At 36.6% G+C, this 19,113-nt stretch overlaps 1 protein-coding gene across 1 annotated transcript; it reads left to right on the forward strand.

The window, feature by feature from the left end:
* The first annotated feature begins 1,483 nt into the window (after positions 1-1,483).
* CLK1 (CDC-like kinase 1) lies at positions 1,484-9,076 on the forward strand. Its single transcript, XM_006861992.1, has 12 exons — positions 1,484-1,654; positions 1,857-2,085; positions 3,104-3,194; positions 3,623-3,689; positions 4,691-4,807; positions 4,897-5,063; positions 6,479-6,573; positions 6,662-6,791; positions 7,586-7,668; positions 7,948-8,027; positions 8,508-8,598; positions 8,723-9,076. Exons 1-12 carry the CDS (start codon positions 1,494-1,496, stop codon positions 8,864-8,866), a joined length of 1,455 nt encoding a protein of 484 aa, XP_006862054.1. The 5' UTR covers positions 1,484-1,493; the 3' UTR covers positions 8,867-9,076.
* Positions 9,077-19,113: the final 10,037 nt, after the last annotated feature.

Genomic DNA, 19,113 nt, shown 5'->3' on the forward strand with positions numbered 1-19,113 from the left:
TATTATGTGCCAGTGTGGGTGTTCTTGTGCATATGCCCTCTCTTCCTATCAGCTGGACGCTTCACTCTCCACTCTAGTCCTCTTTGGCTATGTCACTGACTTGGCCCAAGAGACCCCAGGTCTTGCCACACTGCTGGCAAACCAGGTCTCCACCATAGCGTGACCTTTTGAGGAACAGCCAAACTTTTTCATGGGGTTGGAGATGTTTTCATTTAGATTGTTGTATGTAGAAATGATGAGGTGGTAGAATCCTGGCATTTAGTACTTGGCAAAAAACGGTAGTGGCTGAAAGACCTTTCTATATGAAATCTTTTTACAGTTGTTAAGGAATATTGTAATTAAAGTAATAGTTTTCAAAATACAATTTTCTCAAATTATACATAGTTCAGAATTACATTAGAAAATATCTGGTATGTAAACTTATGTTTAAATTTATTTAAGTCTTAACTTGGAATCATTTTGAAAGTAAAGTGACTCCCTTCCCCTCCCTCCAAATTGTGGTAAGGTTGGAATTAGAATAAGCTGAGTTTTGTTTTTTTAGCTGCTGGGAAGTGCTGCTTGGAAAAATATTTTGTAGTTTTTTTTCTGTGGTGCCATCATGACTTGATGTATAATGAAAGTGTTTGGTAATTGAATCATTTACTCCTTTACAGAAAGATTCAATAATAGTAATCTATGTGTATTGCAAATGTTATTAATCTAGTGGTGAACATTATGATTATGATTGTCTTGTGTTGGAGGCTATTTTCTGATACATATTTAAGTGAGGAAAATTATGTATTTGATTCTGTACTTCATTTGTGCCTGGTAGTGTAGTGGGTTATGAGTTGGGCTGCTAACCTCAGGATTGATCACCAATTCCAATCCACCAGCTGCTTCTCAATAGAAAGATGAGACTTTCTGCTTCTTTAAAGATTGACAGCCTTGGAAACCCTACACAGGATCACCATGAGTTGGAACCAACTTGACACAAGTCGGGCACAACCACCAATCAGCTGCTCCTCAGAACACTATGACAGGGTCCCTATGAGTCAGAACGGACTCACTTAAAAACAACAAAAGCTGATAGTAGAAGTAGGATTTTACCTCTTGTGTGGTTCTGTAGGATCAGCAATGGACTGTGAACCACAAGATCAGCAGTTCAGAACCACCAGTTGCTCTTCAGAAACCCTATACAGGCTCACTATGAGTCAAAACTGACTCAATGGCACTTAACAACAACTCACACTTGCAAGAAATCTGTTAAATCCCAGGGGTGAGGTGGATAATACTGAATATATATGAATAAAATTCAGCATATGGGATACTCTAGTGACTACATTTATCTCTGATTTTTTTTTTTTTTTAAATTGAATTAACATGACTTTTGAACTTTGGTTTAAAAGGTCACAACTAGCTAGGGTGAATTTGCAAAGAAATTTATTGAACAACTTAAGTGTTGGTCTGAATGTGGGAAACAGTTTAACTAGAAAAATTTGTTTTCTTGTATGTAGATGAGACACTCAAGGAGAACTTACTGTCCTGATTGGGATGAGAAGGATGGGGATTATGGGAAATGGAGCAGCAGCAGCAGTTATAAAAGAAAGAAGAGATCACATATCAGTGCTCGGGAGAACAAGTGCTGCAAATATAATCACTCTAAAACATCTGATAGGTAAGGCGGGTATTTAAAGGAAATATCTCAGTGCTTAAATATTTCATGATTAAAACTTAATCATAGAATAAGTAACCCTGATTGTCATTCTTCCCTGTTTGCAATGAAAAGAGATTAAGAATATTATCTTAAAAGATTTTCTGAGAATTTACAAACACTTGGTATTTAAATCATTGAAAACAGTTTTTAAAAATTTCTCTAGCCATTATTTGGAAAGTAGATCTATACATGAGAAAGATCATCATAGTCGTCGCTACATTGATGAATACAGAAATGACTTCAGTCAAGGATGTGAATCTGGGCATCGCCATAAAGACCATGAAAGCAGATATCAGAACCATAGTAGCAAGTCTTCTGGTAGAAGTGGAAGAAGTAGTTATAAAAGCAAACACAAGATTCACCACAGTACCTCACATCATCGTTCACATGGGGTATGAGTTCTTTTAAAATATTTTTGGAAATTTTATTTCCCATGTGGAACAGGAAGATTGAATTTATGTTTAAATATTTGAGAAAGTTCTGTTTAAGATGAAGTCAACTCAATTTTAATTTGCAGGATTCTTTCTGTATTTGTGTTTGGGTAGGAAATTCCTGAAGTACAGTATATATTTAGTTCTAGGATAACATATTTATTAGTAGTTGGATTGCTAACTGTCATTCTAGTGCAATTATTTAGATTAGTAAAAATGATTTCAAAATATTCCAAAATGGTGGGGTTTTTTGTTTTAAATTTTTTTGATATTTCAAGATAATTTGTTTTGATAAGTGGAAGCCTTATCACTAAAAGAGCACAGGCATTATATTTTTGTATAAACGTGATTTAGATAAGCCTCTGTTCTAGCAAAGCATGCTCTTGAATCTTTTTTTTTTTTCTACTAAGCAACATATTTTAACTTTATGGGTTATGTGTTAATTTTGAGATTAGTTCAGATGCCATTCAAAAATGCCAGTGTTATCTTGTACGACATGCTTTTCCCTGAAAATTATAACTTTAATTTTATTTACTGTTCCAATATTTATTTTATTTAGATTAGCTAGGAAAACTTAATTTGGCCACAGACTACTTTGACCAGTAAATATTGCCTCCTACAATTTTGAAACATTAAATTAAGACACTAGAAACTTAAAATTATGTTTCAGTGAATACTACAACTAAGCTTTTTTTTTTTTAAGAAAAACAATTGTATTATGTTTTGTTGCCTTGCCACTTTGAGTATCTTATCTGAAAATCTGTTCCTTGCCATGTTTTTCTCCTGTTAACATAAACTATGTGCCCTGTGAATTTCTGGGGACTGAATTTGAAATTGCTCCTGCCAACCGTTTGTGGCCTGGCGTGTATCTGAATGCCTGAATATCTCCCCGCTGAATGAATTTCGTATTCTGCCCTGAATTCACTCGGGTATAATGATTGGCTGGATGATCTTGGTGCCGCCCACTTGACGTTTCCAGAAGAGTCACCGAAGGAAAAGAACCAGGAGTGTAGAGGATGATGAGGAGGGTCACCTGATCTGTCAGAGTGGAGACGTACTAAGTGCAAGATGTATAGAATATTTTTCAACACTTATTAAACTTTTCAGATAACATAATCTGTATTTAGATTAAGATTTCAGGGATATGGAAATCTTTTTTCTTTCTCTCTCTCTTTTTTTTTTTTTTTCTTTTTCTTTCCCCCTTTTCCTTTTTTCATTTCTTTTGGTGGGGGGGATTGTGTTTTGCTTTCCTTAGAAATTTAATGTTTGTTATACAGAACTTCCAGAACAGTAAATCATGTTAATGAAATTAGCTTGAGATTGATAGTAGACCTGATTATTTTTATGTTTTTTTGATGGTGTTGACCAATAAAATAAATATTTAGTGATAGGAAATTTGTAGCATCATCTAGAATAATCTGCATTGATAGTATTTTATTATGATAAGTAAGATATTTCCATTTTTTTTATATGACTGAGGTTTATTTCTCTCTTTTAGATGAGATTGTTGATACTTTAGGTGAAGGAGCTTTTGGAAAAGTAGTGGAATGCATTGATCATAAAGCGTAAGTAAGTTTTGTATATTGGGTTTACACTTGGGTAAGATGGTAGTATAAAAAATTTGTTTAGCTTGAGAATATTGCTTGTGAGTTAAATATTTGTTTTTATACCCTTTTAGCTTGGATATAGAAAACAATTACTGTCCCTTTGTATTTTTAAACAATAACTATTATAGTGTATGCAGTCATTACAATTTTATTCTGAAAAGGGGTTTTATTGTTTGAGAGGTATGCTGGGCACAGTTGTGGTTGGTCTTTTTCTGAATCAGTGGCTAGAAGTGGTTTCAGCTTTTATAACCCTATACCTACTGTGACTGAAGAAGTCTTTTGAGTAGATACCTGGGAAGGTATCTGGTTTTTTTTTTTTTTTTTTTTAGAAAGTGTAATTCCTCCTGGAGTCCTGGTATGGCACTGTAGGTTAATGCACTGGACTGCAAAGTTTGTTCGAACTGCAAGGTTGATGGTTCATACTTACCAGCCGCTCCTTGAGAACTCTACCAGGGTTGCTATGGGTGGGAACCGATTCAGTGGCACTTAACAACAATAACAGTTCATCCTGATAGACAGCTAGAGTTGAGAAGGCTTAGTGGATTGGTGCCACAAGTTTACTTAATGCTTATCAAACTACTGATAGAAATTGCTTAAAGTAATTGAAGAAATTTGTCCTTTACTTTTTGTATTCCCTGCTTGAATCCCGCCCCCCTTTCTGAATATCAATTTTAAAAAATTAATTATTAGAGGAACTTTCCTCACTAATGATTACCAACCCTACTATATATGCCCAAAGGTTATTCTAGTAACTTGCATTGAGTTGGGAAAAGGGTATTTGTATATAATTGAAGGTAACTGAATGCTAAGTCATAAATTTAAGAAGAAAAAAAAAAAGAGATGTGTCAAGTAAGAATAATACAAATGCTAGTGAGGGAGGTGATGTAAAAATTAATCTTTATAATTTTTTTATGTAGATGGAAATAATTTTTATCATTATTTTAACATTCTCTTAACAGGGGAGGTAGACGTGTAGCAGTAAAAATAGTAAAAAATGTAGACCGATATTGTGAAGCTGCTCGCTCAGAAATACAAGTTCTGGAACACTTAAATACAACAGACCCCAACAGTACATTGTAAGTATCAAATTAGAACTTGGAAAACCACTTCAGATAGTTTTAAATTGTGAAAAACAGTGTTAAAATTATTTTACATGTATTTGTAGCCGCTGTGTCCAGATGTTGGAATGGTTTGAACATCATGGACATATATGTATTGTGTTTGAGCTGCTGGGACTTAGTACCTATGACTTCATTAAGGAAAATGGTTTTTTACCATTTCGAATGGACCATATAAGAAAGATGGCATATCAGATATGCAAGTCTGTGAATTGTAAGTACTTTGAATGCCTTCCAGAACATGCGTTTATGAAGATATGTATTTTTGTCCACTGATTTGACAAGTGGACAAAAAATACATGACCTAACATGTAGGATTTTGAGGCTTGGCTTAAGCATGGTGGTTAAGTGCTATTGGGTCGGTTCTGACTCATAGTGACCCTATATAGGGTTTCTGAGATGTGGTTGGTGCGTTTGAACCTCCATCCTTATGGATAGCAGTCCATTGCTTATTCTACAGCGCCACAGGGAAGGTGTAAAAAAATTTAATTGGTCATAAGCTTTTAGTTGATAATGTGCATTTCATTCAGTAGTAGTTTATAGTATATTATCCAGAATTTAATACATATAATTTTTAAGACTGATTTATTAGTCTTTCTGACTTCTGAAAATTGGAGTCTAGAACACGGAGTAAAAATTAAGAAATGGTGAATCTTGGTTTCATAAAAGCTTGTTTTCTTTTTTAATTTCCGACTCGACGGCACTTAACAACAACATTGTGAATTGAATGAAGGTTTATGGAGCAGATCATATTTTACATTCAACAAATCATATTTTGTTTCATCTCAATTCATCATTTCCATGCATGCAACAACATTTGTCCTGCTACCTCCCTGTGGTTGCCATGTACAAATATTCTCTTTTAAACTTACATATTTGTGATATATATAAATATATACACACACACACACACACACACACACCACTAGAATCAGCACTGGACTGACCACAAGGTCAGCAGTTCAAAACCATTGTCTACTGCTTGGGAACCCTATATAGATTCACACTGAGTTGGAACTAACTGTATGGCACTTAACATTCTTCCCATGCCCATTCAGCCTGTGTCTGTCCATGTATTTACATATAGAACACTTGTTCCAAGGTTGATAGGTCATTATTTGCCTCTGTTCCCTTTAGCCTTGCCTAACTCCATGTGCCTTCATCTATCTTCGTCATTCTTCTGCCAACCTCCTTGTATAGTATCCTCCCCTTCACTGAATTAACATGTGCCTCCCTCTAGCTAATGAATTACTCTCCTTCCATCCCACCCTAATAACCATCAAAGAAGATTTCTATAAAAGGAAGATTTTTGTTTCTTTTTTCCACTTCTTTTTAAGGAGTTGTTGTTAGTTCCATCTAACTCATAATGAACTTTTATAGAGTCTCTGAGGAGCAGCTGGTGGCTTTGAACTGTTGGCCTTGTGGTTTGCAGATCCTACAGCACCACATGTGCTTAGTAAACAGAGTAACTTTTTATGAAATGTAATGAGTGGCGTTCTAGCTGGCTGGAATGTTGACCACATTGGGCATGTGGGGAAAGTATCAGATCATTACATTTTTGGGTTTTTGTCTTTCTTTTTTGATTTTCAGATTGCAGCAACGTGTTTTAACTTTCTGTTTCATTCACAGTTTTACACAGTAATAAATTGACTCATACAGACTTAAAGCCTGAAAACATCTTATTTGTACAATCAGACTATACGGAAGCATATAACCCCCAAATGGTAAGTCTTTAATGTATTGTCTGTATTTTTTCCAGTGGATTTTCTTTTCTTAATTTTTTATGCTTTCTTAATGATTTATGATTTTCAGAAACGTGATGAGCGTACTTTAGTAAATGCAGATATTAAAGTTGTAGACTTTGGAAGTGCAACGTATGATGATGAACATCACAGTACACTGGTATCTACAAGACATTACAGAGCACCTGAAGTTATCTTAGGTTTGTACTCGTTAATTTTGCTTTGGGGACCTGCAACAATTATTTTAATGGTTGTAGTGATACGTCAAATGATAATGCAAAAATTAATTTTCTAAATTTAACTGGAAGCAATCTGTTTTTCTTGAAACTGATTTAAAGTTTATTTATAATTTTAGTCTTTTACTGTTTGTTGAACTTTCCCCTTGTTTTAAGTTCTTTGTTCTGGAAGTTCCGTAGTCAGCTTTGGGACTTTGAGCAAAGTGGCTTATCACTTTGAACCAGGTGGTTTTAACCCTTTCTGGAATTTAGATTTCATGTTTGTATTATTTGATGGGGTTTTAAATTTATCACTTAATGCCTTTTATGCAAAATGGGAGTGCTGTGACTGTAGGATAAGCACTGGACTGCTTACCACAGGGTTGGCAGTTCACGCTCACCAGCTTCTCCTCAGGCAAAAGATGGGCTTTTTGTTCCTACAAAGATTTACAGCCTCTGCAACCCTATATAGGGTTGTTATGAGTCAGAACCAACTCAATGGCACTAAGCAACAGCAAAATAAATGCCAAACACTTTGTGTCTGCTCAGTCCTTGCATGGTACAGACTAGTTGTTATTGTATAGTTTATGAAACTGTAAGCTGATTCCCCCTGCCACAAAATTTTGGACTAAAGAACATGTCAGAGTTGGCATTTGAAACTATACATGAGTTTCTAGAGCCCTAGTGTTCTTTATCTGTATATGTTATGTACTGCATTTATCCTTGAATTGAAGTGATTTCTTAAGGATGTCTTTTCTTCTGTTTGCTTTGCATTGCAGCTCTAGGATGGTCCCAACCATGTGATGTCTGGAGTATAGGATGTATTCTTATTGAATATTATCTTGGATTTACAGTATTTCCAGTAAGTAATAATGAGCTGTTATAGTGGCTGCTGCGTCCTCCCTTCGCCTCCCCCCAAAGTGCCTTGTTTATAAATACTTTATTTAAGTAAATCATTGATGAGCTTGCTCTGCAGGTCTTTTTTGCTAATAGCTGTATGCCCTTTTTTTAGTGATCACTTTCTTTTGATTTCTAATCATTTATAAACTTAGAAAATAGTAGTTGTATTAAGTAAGAATAAACCACAATGTGCAAGTGGACACAGCTGACAAAAGTTTTTTGTGTTTTTTTTTTTTTTAAGACACATGATAGTAAGGAGCACTTAGCAATGATGGAACGGATTCTTGGACCTCTACCAAAACATATGATACAGAAAACCAGGTCTGTTTTATTAAAGAGTTAGTGCCATCTTTAGTGCTGCTTGATCATGTGTTAGAATCAGGTTACCTTGGAGATGATAGCAGATTATTACCATTACTACTTCAGTTGTGCTGTCTATTCTCTCTAAGATTCTGCCTAAACTTCAGTTTCTAGAAAAGCAGTTACAGATAAATTTTGTGCTAAATATAACCATAATTTTACTAAATTGAGCATAATTTCTTAGGAAAAGTATGTTCTGATGTTTCTACTGCATTTACTCTTAGATTTTCTGTTCATTATAAAAATGTATAAAGAGGAAATTTCACTAATGAAGTTTAGCGTTTGTCAACAGTTTTATTGTTAACAGTATATAGCCTCTGTAGATTCAAGATATTTTTTAGATGGCTGCAGTTGAGTTTAGTCACATGGTAATGTAATCATTGAAACTAATCACCTTTTTAAAGTGTTACACAAACATCAGTGGTTATTGACTTCTTTTAGGAAACGGAAATATTTCCATCATGATCGATTAGACTGGGATGAACATAGTTCTGCTGGCAGATATGTTTCAAGGCGCTGTAAACCTCTGAAGGTAAGCCAGGGGAATTGTTCAAATGGTGAAAAATGAGTTTCTACTAATCTTTACAGTGAAGAAATGAAATGATAGTAAATGGTAGTAAAAACAACTGTTGAATGTGTTTGTCTCTTCCTTTCAGGAGTTTATGCTTTCTCAGGATGCTGAACATGAGCTTCTGTTTGACCTTATTCAGAAAATGCTAGAGTATGACCCAGCCAAAAGAATAACTCTCAGAGAAGCCTTAAAGCACTCTTTTTTCTCCCCACTTAAAAAACCGATATAGATCTATAACTGTATGGCTCTGAAGAGATCATATAGACTGTATCAGTCTAATTTTTAATATTAAATTATTTGTATATAGCTTTGTAAATTTCTTAGTTTTTTTATTATTGCCATGTTGTTTGCATAATTTGAGTTAAGTACATAGTTAATGATGTCTTTTTTCAACAATTGTATAAGATGATTTATTCAGAATAAAATTATGCTTATGAAATTTATAAATTTGCATTTTTCTCACTGAAAAGAATATATATTTGTGTTCTCATGTCTTTGGAAATACTACCTTTTCATTTTGAGTGCAGAAATTGAGATTTATTCCTTTTTTCCTCTGGGCTAAATATAATGGAACTAAATTACAGGGTAATTGCTGCTTGCTGATCTCTGCCTCGGGGTTTTTCAGATGGCTTCAGATCTGTCCTGGTGCTGGAGTGGTGATGATAAATAAAGCTGGTCCAGGCTGTAACCAACTCTGCATTGTCAAGTGACTGTCTTTAGGCAGCTTTTGATACATTTGGGATCCTTCGATTTAGGTCTTTCTTTAAAAATGCAATTAACTGAGAGATTAAACACTTATAGACCATTTTATAAATTCTTTGTTGTCAAGATAAAGAGTCTCAACTCAAGAGGGAGACGGCTTTGATTCAAAGTAGCCCATTTAGCTGCATGACCCTGAAAAGTCAGTCTCCGTGCCTACCTGTACTATCTGTAAAACTAAGGAAAACTTAGACTTTGGAGTATAAATTAATTTATATAAAAGTTACAATTAGAACAATTGGTAAATACTACATAAAATATTCTGGGAGTAGAATTTATACTGGTATGTTGCATGGAATTTCTTCTGTTTTATAGTTTTCCTTTTTTTTTTGGCAGGCAAACATTTACATTTTAAGAAACATTTCATGATGGCATCAATTTGTTATCACATGATTCAGCAAAGTTCTTTCTTTTTAATCTTACCGTAAAAAGGAAAATTACATCAAGGTGCTTGATAGAGAAAATGTCTTTGAATTTCCTGAGTAAGCACAGAATTGTGAGTTTCCCAGTTAAAACACAAGAGCTTGACATAGTGACCTTGTATTGTGTACTATATTGGTTATGTGTCATGGAGTCAGTTCCGACTCATCATAGCGACCCCTGCATAGGGTTTCTGAGGCTGTAAATCTTGAGAGGAGCAGAAAGCCTTATCTTTCCCCCATGGAGTGGCTAGAGCTCCAAATTGCTGACCTTGAGGTTAGCTGCCTGACTCACAACCACTATGCTACCAGAGCTCCTTGTGTATATATTTGGGTCCTAGATTTTGAGATGCAAATTCTGATGTTGACATGAATTACCAGTTGCATTATTCCTGTCCTGAAACCTGGGATGCAAACATGCATTGTTTGAAAAATGTATTGCAGTGGTTGACTTTAAAGGTTTATGTATTCTTACATTTAAGTTCCCGGTCTTGTCCAGCCTCAGGAATGGTATCCCAGATCCAATTCACTAACATCTTAGGGGTCAAAGCAGGTTACATGGCGGGATCCCAGAGTTAACATGTGAGTGCTAGAAGATTACACAATAAAAAGGTGTAGGGTAGCATCAGAGATGGAGATTTTGGGTTGGCAGTGCAATCTACTACTCACCTGTTTTTAGGTGCTGTGACTTAAAGTGACTACGGGTGACGGAACTGCCGTATAAGATTTTCTTGCCTGTAATCTCTGAAGCCGGTAACAAGTCTTCTATGGTGTAGCCGGGTGGGTTTGATCTGCCAACCTTTCAATCACTTTCTTTTTTTGGAAATTTTGTTGTACAAACTAAGGACAGATGTCATAGAATTTTCACCAAGGTCTTGGTTATGTAATTTTAAAAAAACACGTTTTTATTGTGAATTAAATGAAGATTTACATCATCAGTCTTTATTCCTTCCATTACCATCAATTGACATTATTTACTTCTATTTCAGACATTGTTCCCTGTCCTTCATCTTCCCTCTCCTTCCAGTCCCCTTTGTATGCCTTTAAGGCTGTATGTATTTGCCAAGCCACTGGACCCCTAACCCCTTCAGCAATACTTCTCATAAGGTTTGGTACTACAGTCTTTATTCTTCCACTTCAGACATAGCAGGCACAGTCTTTCCTCTTAGATCCTTATGTGCTCTGCTTTCTCTCATCTCAGTGAGGCTGCTGGCTACTGCCTTACTTAAAATGACAACTTTCTTCACAATCCCTCTTTGCCTTTTCTCCATAGCAGCTTTTACTGTCTTATTTTCCTTTTTTGTACCTCTAAAAGTGCCGTAACATCAAGGATGTTTTTCTCTGTGAACTTTGTGTGCCCCAAGAGCTTGACAACAGTGCCAGATAGATGCCAGAACATTGGGCTGGGCTTATCATTTACCACTGAGTCAGTTCTGACAGGAGATCTGCTCCACAGGGTCTCTAAGACTGCACAGCTTTATGGAGCACACAGTCTCTTTCCCCAGAGGAGTGACTGTAGGGCTCTAAACCGCCAGTCTTAGAGTCAGAAGTCCAACACTTAACCCACTGTACCAACAGGGTACTTATAATACTTGTTCATTTGTTTCCCTTGAACTGAGTTTTAAAGTAGACCATGCAGAAAAGCCAGGAAACACAAGCAAACACCTGAAAATCCCTGGGGCAGAAGAACCGTCGTATATTTAAGGAACAAGAGATGAGTATATGGCAGAAGCTGACTAGGAGAAAGAGTTAGGAGATGGGGCCTGAGAGGTGTCCAGGGACCACCTCATTTTCATTATTATGGTCATAGTAAAGACTAGATTTTACATTGCATGGGGTAAGTCACTGGAAGGTTTCAGGTGGTGGTGCAAGAATGGCTGCCTGCAGTCCCTGGTTAATATCGTCTCCCAGTAGAAGGCAGAAACTTGCCTGCCTTTAACAGTCATAGAAAAGGATTTACAGAAAACTTATTTAGCTTGAATGTGCTATAAAAAAAAATCCAGGAGGCTGAAGAAAATAATTGGAGAGTATAGACAATAAGATTCACCATGGAATAATAATTGAAATTGGGTAATAGATCAATGAGGGTGTATTGTATTTTCATTATTTTTGTATACATTTGGACAGTTTCCATGAGAACTGAAAAACACTTCATGTTGCTGGATTACAGACATTCAAGGGCATCGTGCTTGGTAAAGTTAGAGGGTCAGTGAAAAGGATGAAGAATTTCAAAGGTGGTGGATTGACACAATGGCTGCAAAGATGAGATCAGACAGCAATGATTGTGATGGTGTTGTTAGGTGTCATCCAGTTGGTCCCGACTCAGAGCGACCTTATGCACAGCAGAACAAAACACTGCCCTATCCTGGGCCAACCTCACTACTGTTGCCACGCTTGAGTCCATTGATGCTGCCACTTAGTCAATCCATCTCGTTGGGGGTCTTCCTCTTTTTCTCTGACCCTCTACCTTACCAAACATGAGATCCTTCTCCAGCAACTGGTCCCTCCTGACAATATGTCCAAAGTATGAGAGATGAAATTTGGCTATCATGGCCTCCAAGGAGTACTCTGGCTGCACTTCTTCCAAAATGGATCTGTTTGTTCTCTTGGCAGCCCTTGGCACTTTCAATATTCTCCAACACCATAACTCAAAAGCATCAATTCTACGATCTTATTAACTGTCCAGCTTTCACATGCATATGAGATTTTTGAAAATACCATGGCTTGGGTCAGGCGCACCTTAGTCCTCAAGCTGCTGACGTCTTTGCTCTTCCACACTTTAAAAAGGTCTTGTGCAGCAGATTTGCCTAATGCAATACGTCATTTGATTTCTTGACTGCTGCTTCCATGAGTGTTGACAATTGAACCAAGAAGAATGAAGTCCTTGACAACTTCAGTCTTTTCTCCATTGGCAAGAATGTTATTTACTGGTCCAGTGGTGAGGATATTTGTTTTCTTTACATTGAGATGCAATCCATACTGCAGGCTGTGCTCTTTGATCTTCATCAGTAAATAAATATTTTAAGTCCTCTTCACTTTCAGCAAGCAAGGTTATATCATCTGCATGTATCACAGGTTAATTCATGAGTCTTCCTCCAATTCTGATGCCACGGTTTTATTCATATAACCCAGATTATTTGCTCAACAAACAGGTTGAATAAGTATGGTGAAAGAATACAACCCTGTCACATACCTTTCTTAATTTTAAACCATTCAGTGTTCCCATGTTTTAAGTTCAAACAACTGCCTCTTGAACATGGTCCACGTACAGATTCCTAATGAGCATAATTAAGTGTTCCAGAATACTCATACTTGGCAATGTTGTCCATAGCTCATCATGATCCACATTATCAAAAGCATTTGCATAGTCAATAAAGCACAGATAAACATCTTTCTGATATTCTCTGCTTTCAGCCAAAATCCATTGGACATCAGCAATGATATCCCTCATTCCACAGCCTCTTCTGAATCTGGCTTGAACCTCGGGAAGTTATCTGTCAATGTACACTTGCAGCTGTTTCTGTATTACCTTGAGTAAAACTTTACTCACATGGGATATCAAAGATATATTGCCCGATAATTTCTGCATTCCTTTGGGTCACCTCTCTTTGGAATGCACACAAATATGGATCTCTTCCAATCAGTTGGCCAGATGAGTTATCTTCCAAATTTCTTGGCAGAGATGAGTGAGTGCCTCCTGTGCCGCCTCACTTTCTTGAAAGATTTCAATTTTTATTTCATCAATCCCTGGTGTCTTGTTCTTTGCCAATTCCTTCAATGCACCTTGGACATTCTCCTTCAGTATCATTGGCTCTTGATCATACGCTACCTCTTGAAATGGTTGAACGTTTCATTTTGGTACAGTGACTGTGTATTCTTCCATCTTCTTTTGATGCTTTCTGCATCATTCAATAATTTGCCCAGAGAATCCTTCAATAATAAAAGTTGAGGCTTGAATTTTTTTCTTCAGGTCCCCAAGCTTGAGAAATGCTGAGCTTGTTCTTCCATTTTGGTTTTCTGACTCCAGATCTTTGCACATTTTGTTGTAATATTTATCTTTCTTCCATTTGCTTTAGCATCTCTACGCTTGAGAGCAAGTTTCAGTGTCTCTTCTGACATTCATTTTGACCTTTTCCTTGTTTCTTGTCTTAATGACTTTTTGCTTCTTCCTGTGTGATGTTCTTGATGTCATCCCACAAGTCTCTGGTCATCAGTCTTTAGTGTTTAATGTATCATATCTGTTCTTCAGATGATTTCTAAATTCAGGTGGGATATATTCAAGGTCATATTTTGGCTCTCGTGGACTTGTTTTCATTTTATTCAGCTTCAGTTTGAATTTGCATATGAGCAATTGATGGTCTGTTCCACAATCTGCTCCTGGCCTTATTTTGACTGATGATGCAGAGCTTTTCCACCGTATCTTTCCACAGATGTATTCAATTTATTCTATCTGGCAAGGTACAGAAGGTGTTTAAAATGAGCAAATCACTGATTTTGCAGAATTCTATCATGCGATCTCCAGCATCGTTTCTATCACCACGGCCACATTTTCCTACTGATCCTTCCACTTTGTTCCCAACCTTTGCATTCCAATCACCAGTAATGATCAATACATCTTGATTGCATGTTTGATCAATTTCGGATTGAAGAAGTTGGTAGAATTCTATTTCATCCTCACTGGTTTTTGTGGTTGGTGCGTATATTTGAATAACAGTGGTATTAACTGGTCTTCCCTGTACACGCTTGGTTATTATCCTATCACAGTGTTGTATCTCATGACTGATCTGTGTATGTTCTTTTTGACGATGAACGCAACACCATTCCTCTTCAATTTGTCATTCCCGGCATAGTAAACCATGTGGTTGTCAGATTCAAAATGGCCAATACCAGTCCCTTACAGCTCACTAATGCCAAAGGTATCAATGTTTATGCGTTTTATTTCATTTTTGACAATTTTCCTAGATTCATACTTTGGACATTCCATGTTCTGATTATTAATGGACATTCACAGCTGTTTCTCTTCAGGTTGTGCCCTATCAGCAAATGAAGGTCCTGTGGGCTTTACTCCATTCGCGTCATCATGGTCAGTCAACTCTATACTTTGAGACGGCAGCTCTTCGCCAGTCGCATTTTGAGTGACTTCCAACCTGCCTGAAGGGCTCATTTTCTGGAACTATATCTGAAAGTGCTTCTCTGCTATTCATAAGGTTTTCAGTGACTATTTGGATCGTAACTCCTCCCTGGTGTGTCTTCATCTGGAAGCTCATCTGAAACCTGTCCTTTATAGGTGACCTTGCTGGTATTTAAAATACCGGTGGCATAGCTTCCAGAATCACAGCAACTCACAAGCCACCACAGTACGACAAACTGACAGACAAGTGGTGGTGAGACCCTTTAGCTTAGCAAAAACAGCACAAAATTCAAAGTTGTACACAGCTTATTTATAAACTAAGCAGAATTTTTAGCCACCTAGAACCTGCCAGTATTGTATACCCAGCAAAATTTTGCCTAATATCTGCTAGTCCTAAATAAGATCAAGTCCTCTAGTTGTAAAGAGCCCACTACTCCCACCTACCCTGCTGTGCCTGCTCTTGTAAAGTCTAGACTCACCTTCCTTCAGGATATGCCCTCTTCCATTTGGTGGCTCTCTTTGCTATCTGCCTCTGAAACATACCATGCTGTGGAAGTCACTTCCTACTTAGGGCTGTCAATTCCACCCACCCCCGCAAAAAGCTTGTGGAAAGCTAGGTCATGATCCTAGGTTTTCAGAAGTTTGACAATGAAATGTCAGGGTTGGTGGCAGTTCAAACCCACCCAGTTACTCCCTGGGAGAAAAATGTGCACTCTGGTTTAGTTTCAAAAACCCCATCAAAGGTTGCCATTTGGAATCAGTTCAACGGCAGTGAATTTGGCTTTTATAGCATGAATACTGGCACCGTCCTATTACTAGGGCCCTACAGCAAATCAGCCCCAAACAAATGACATGAATGTAATCAAATGAGATTCGACAGGGTCCCAACCCTGTTACATCATTCAAAGCCTTCTATTTGCACAACAGAAACAGCTTGGTGTGTTAACCACAAAGTTGGCTGTTCAAAACCATCAACTGCTCCATGGGAGAAAGAGAAGGCTGGTTTTCTGTGAGGATTTAGTTTGGGGTCACCGAATCAGAAATGACTCCATAGCAGTGTTCTTTTTGTACTTGGTGAAAAAGAAGTCTTGGTAGGCAGGGTTACTTTAATTTCTTCAAGGACAAGCAGGTATGTGGTGGTATATGGAAAAAGCTTACGAAATCTCCTTAAAGGCCAGGATGGCCAAACTTCATCTTACCTGGAACATATTGTCAGGAGGGACTGACCAGTTGCTGGAGAAGGGTATCATGTTTGGTAGGATGGAGGGTCAGAGAAAAAGAGTATATCCCCAGCGAGAGGGACTGGCAAAGTGGCAGCATCAATGGGCTGAAGCATGGTTAACAATTGTGAGGTTGTGCCGGGATAGGGCAGTTTTTTGTTCTGTTGTGCATAGGGTCACTATGGTACTGACTCAATGGCACCTAACAAAGAGTGTTTCTGTGGGATAATGCGCTGGACTGCAAGGTTGGTTTGAACAAGGTCAGTAGTTGAAACTCAGAACCAACTTAACAGGCAAGTTTTTTAAACTGCTAAGTTATACTCAGCAGAGGTCATTTAATGTACCAGCAAAGATGCTGATGGTCCTAAGAATTTTAAGAACATTAAAGTCCCATAAATGCAAAAATAATTCTGGAGGTGTAACAAATCTTAAGATGTTTTAACATTGAACACTGAGCTGTGAGGATACAACATCAATGGAACAGCCATGGCTTTAACTCTTTCCATTAACAAGGAGTTTTGTGAAATTTTATTCAATTTCAATGGTACAGACAAGAAGCAACTTTCACACTTTAACACAAATAATGCAGCAGTGTAATTACTGACTTGGATGGCTGTAGTTGAGGTTGTTCAGAATGCCAAGAGCTATCTGGATTACCAGCTATCCAGTTTTCTCCATTCTTCATTTGCCATGGTGGGATCTGTTACTCCTAACTAGAATAGAAATGAGGTCTATTTACAGAAAAAGTGTTTTATTCTTACTCAATTAACAGAGATTTGAGTCTGCAAATGGGTCATTTATTTCCCAAACAGGTTTATCTCTAAGTGAACTTTTCACAGTCTAACCTTCAGGATAACACCTTTAAAATAATGGCTCCTAGTTACTTCAAAGGACATTTTAAAATGTTTACAGATTTGAAAAGTCCCTGAAACCCAGTATACTTGATTCTTTATAGCACCCAGATTCATTATACATATTTAATGCATAGTTCCAGATCCTACACTAACACCTTAAACATTCTAATCACATTATTGGTTCCTCTAGATAACATCTTACAAAGCAAGATTCAGCTTTACGCTATCTATTTATTACTCTATGGCAGTGTGATAGGCACTGTAAGCAAGTGAACACAGGTAGGTTCTGAACTGAGTTATTATTAAACTGACAATGATTCTAAAGCTATTAAGAACCATGATTAATAGTCATAGAATATTAAGTGAATTGGAAAATGAAAATGATTGAATTTTACATAGCTCCTGATTGCCCAGTTCAAAAAGTAAAAATAAAAAGTGGGGAAAAGGCCTTTAAATCCAGTTTCATGCAATTAATGCATTAAATATAAATCTCCACTGTAATTAATTATGAAGTACTTACATCTTTCAGATTTAAAAAAAAAAAAAAAAAAAAAAAAAATCAAGCCTGCTGAAAGACTTGGTTCCTTTAATTTTGGTTCAAGTCTACATTTCAGTAGGCTGGAGAACAGAACTTCTTAATGTAACACTAAAACTTTAGCATCTAGTAGTTCCAGTTTCTCTCATCAACCCACTGAAATTTCAATACCCAAGTGTGACAATCCACATCTTTAAGACCTTTACGATTTTCATATTAGAAGGAGCTCTCAACAGATCCTACCTATACATACAAGTCAAGAATGTGTTAAGACTTCAAGAGTCATCGGGAAATACTTTGCCTTGTATCAACAATTGTACGAAGTACAACTGCTGAGAATGAATGTCAGATATACTGGTTATCACTAAGCTAAAAATATGGGGACAATAATCTTAACTCTCTTATGTACAAAGCAGATACACATATAGTACAACGTTGCATTTACCCTATTTTGTTCTGCCAAAATTATGTGTATTTTGCATTTATAACTTCTTTAAGGGCAGAATAGGGTATCTCTCAGACAAGACTTTTAGAGTAATTAAGAAATTTAATTTTAAGAGGCGGCTTTATCCTTAAAAAGGGGCATCAAGATAAGAAAATCAATTTACCATAATTAAAAGTATGGCTTTAGCCTCTAAAAAGAATTACATATTGAAGCACTGGCACAGCCAAGTTCCAAAGTTCCCACGCAATAATTTCAACATAACATCTGCAGTCTTTAAAAAGCCTTCCCCTTTCTTTACAGTGTACTGCCACAGGTGAATTACCTATTTTATGTGATTATGCAGGGAAAACTATGATCAGACAAAGATCATAATGTAGTGTAGAAAGACTATACACTTTCAGTATACACAGTATAATACAACAGGGCAGACTTTGTACAGCAGTAACATGCAATGATTTGGTTATAGAAATACGCCAATGTAATTTCAACTACATCAAAATTTCATGTTGATGTTTATGTTAGGGAGTCAAACTGACTAAAAACAGCCATTACTTAATACATAGTAAAGAAGTAAAGACATCTGAACGCAGGACATACAGTATCACTCAGTATTAACATGGAATTAAAAAATTTTTAAATAGTAAGTGTAAAGATGGACTTTATTTAAAAAAAAAAAAGTCTTTTTGAGGACTACAAATTACAAAGTAAAAGCAGACTATGTAGAAACCTAGTTGAATACATTTTGCTTGTGCAGGAACACTATCAGTTATTCTATCAACAAATTCACCTCATTCTCAATGTTATTCATTATAATGCTCTTCTTTATAAGGATAGTATACCTTTAGTTCAAATTATATTACACGATATTCCTTCAAGATGAACTTTTAATTTAAATACCATACTCTTTTTCTTGGCTCATAAGAATGGCACCTTAGAAAGGGACAATTTCCAGTCAGTCTCTGGTGGCATTATTTCAGGTTAATTTCTTTCACCAATAAGAAAACCTTATGTCTCTCTCACCCCCCAAAATTGTGGTCACATTTTGTTTTCTAATGACTACAATGGGTAGCAGCAAGAAAAAGATGATTTAAAAAGCAGCCATTAAAGTAGATG

This window comes from Chrysochloris asiatica, unplaced genomic scaffold (assembly GCF_000296735.1).
Source record: "Chrysochloris asiatica unplaced genomic scaffold, ChrAsi1.0 scaffold00045, whole genome shotgun sequence".
Classification (NCBI taxonomy): Eukaryota; Metazoa; Chordata; class Mammalia; order Afrosoricida; family Chrysochloridae; genus Chrysochloris; species Chrysochloris asiatica.

Bases quoted from the DNA above. Each gene is read 5' to 3' on its own strand.
- CLK1 (XM_006861992.1), top strand. From the start codon at position 1,494: ATGAGACACTCAAGGAGAACTTACTGTCCTGATTGGGATGAGAAGGAT. The intron at 7,669-7,947 runs GTAAGTAATAAT...TTTTTTTTTAAG, and splicing joins TTGGATTTACAGTATTTCCA to ACACATGATAGTAAGGAGCA. The intron at 8,599-8,722 runs GTAAGCCAGGGG...TCTTCCTTTCAG, and splicing joins GGCGCTGTAAACCTCTGAAG to GAGTTTATGCTTTCTCAGGA.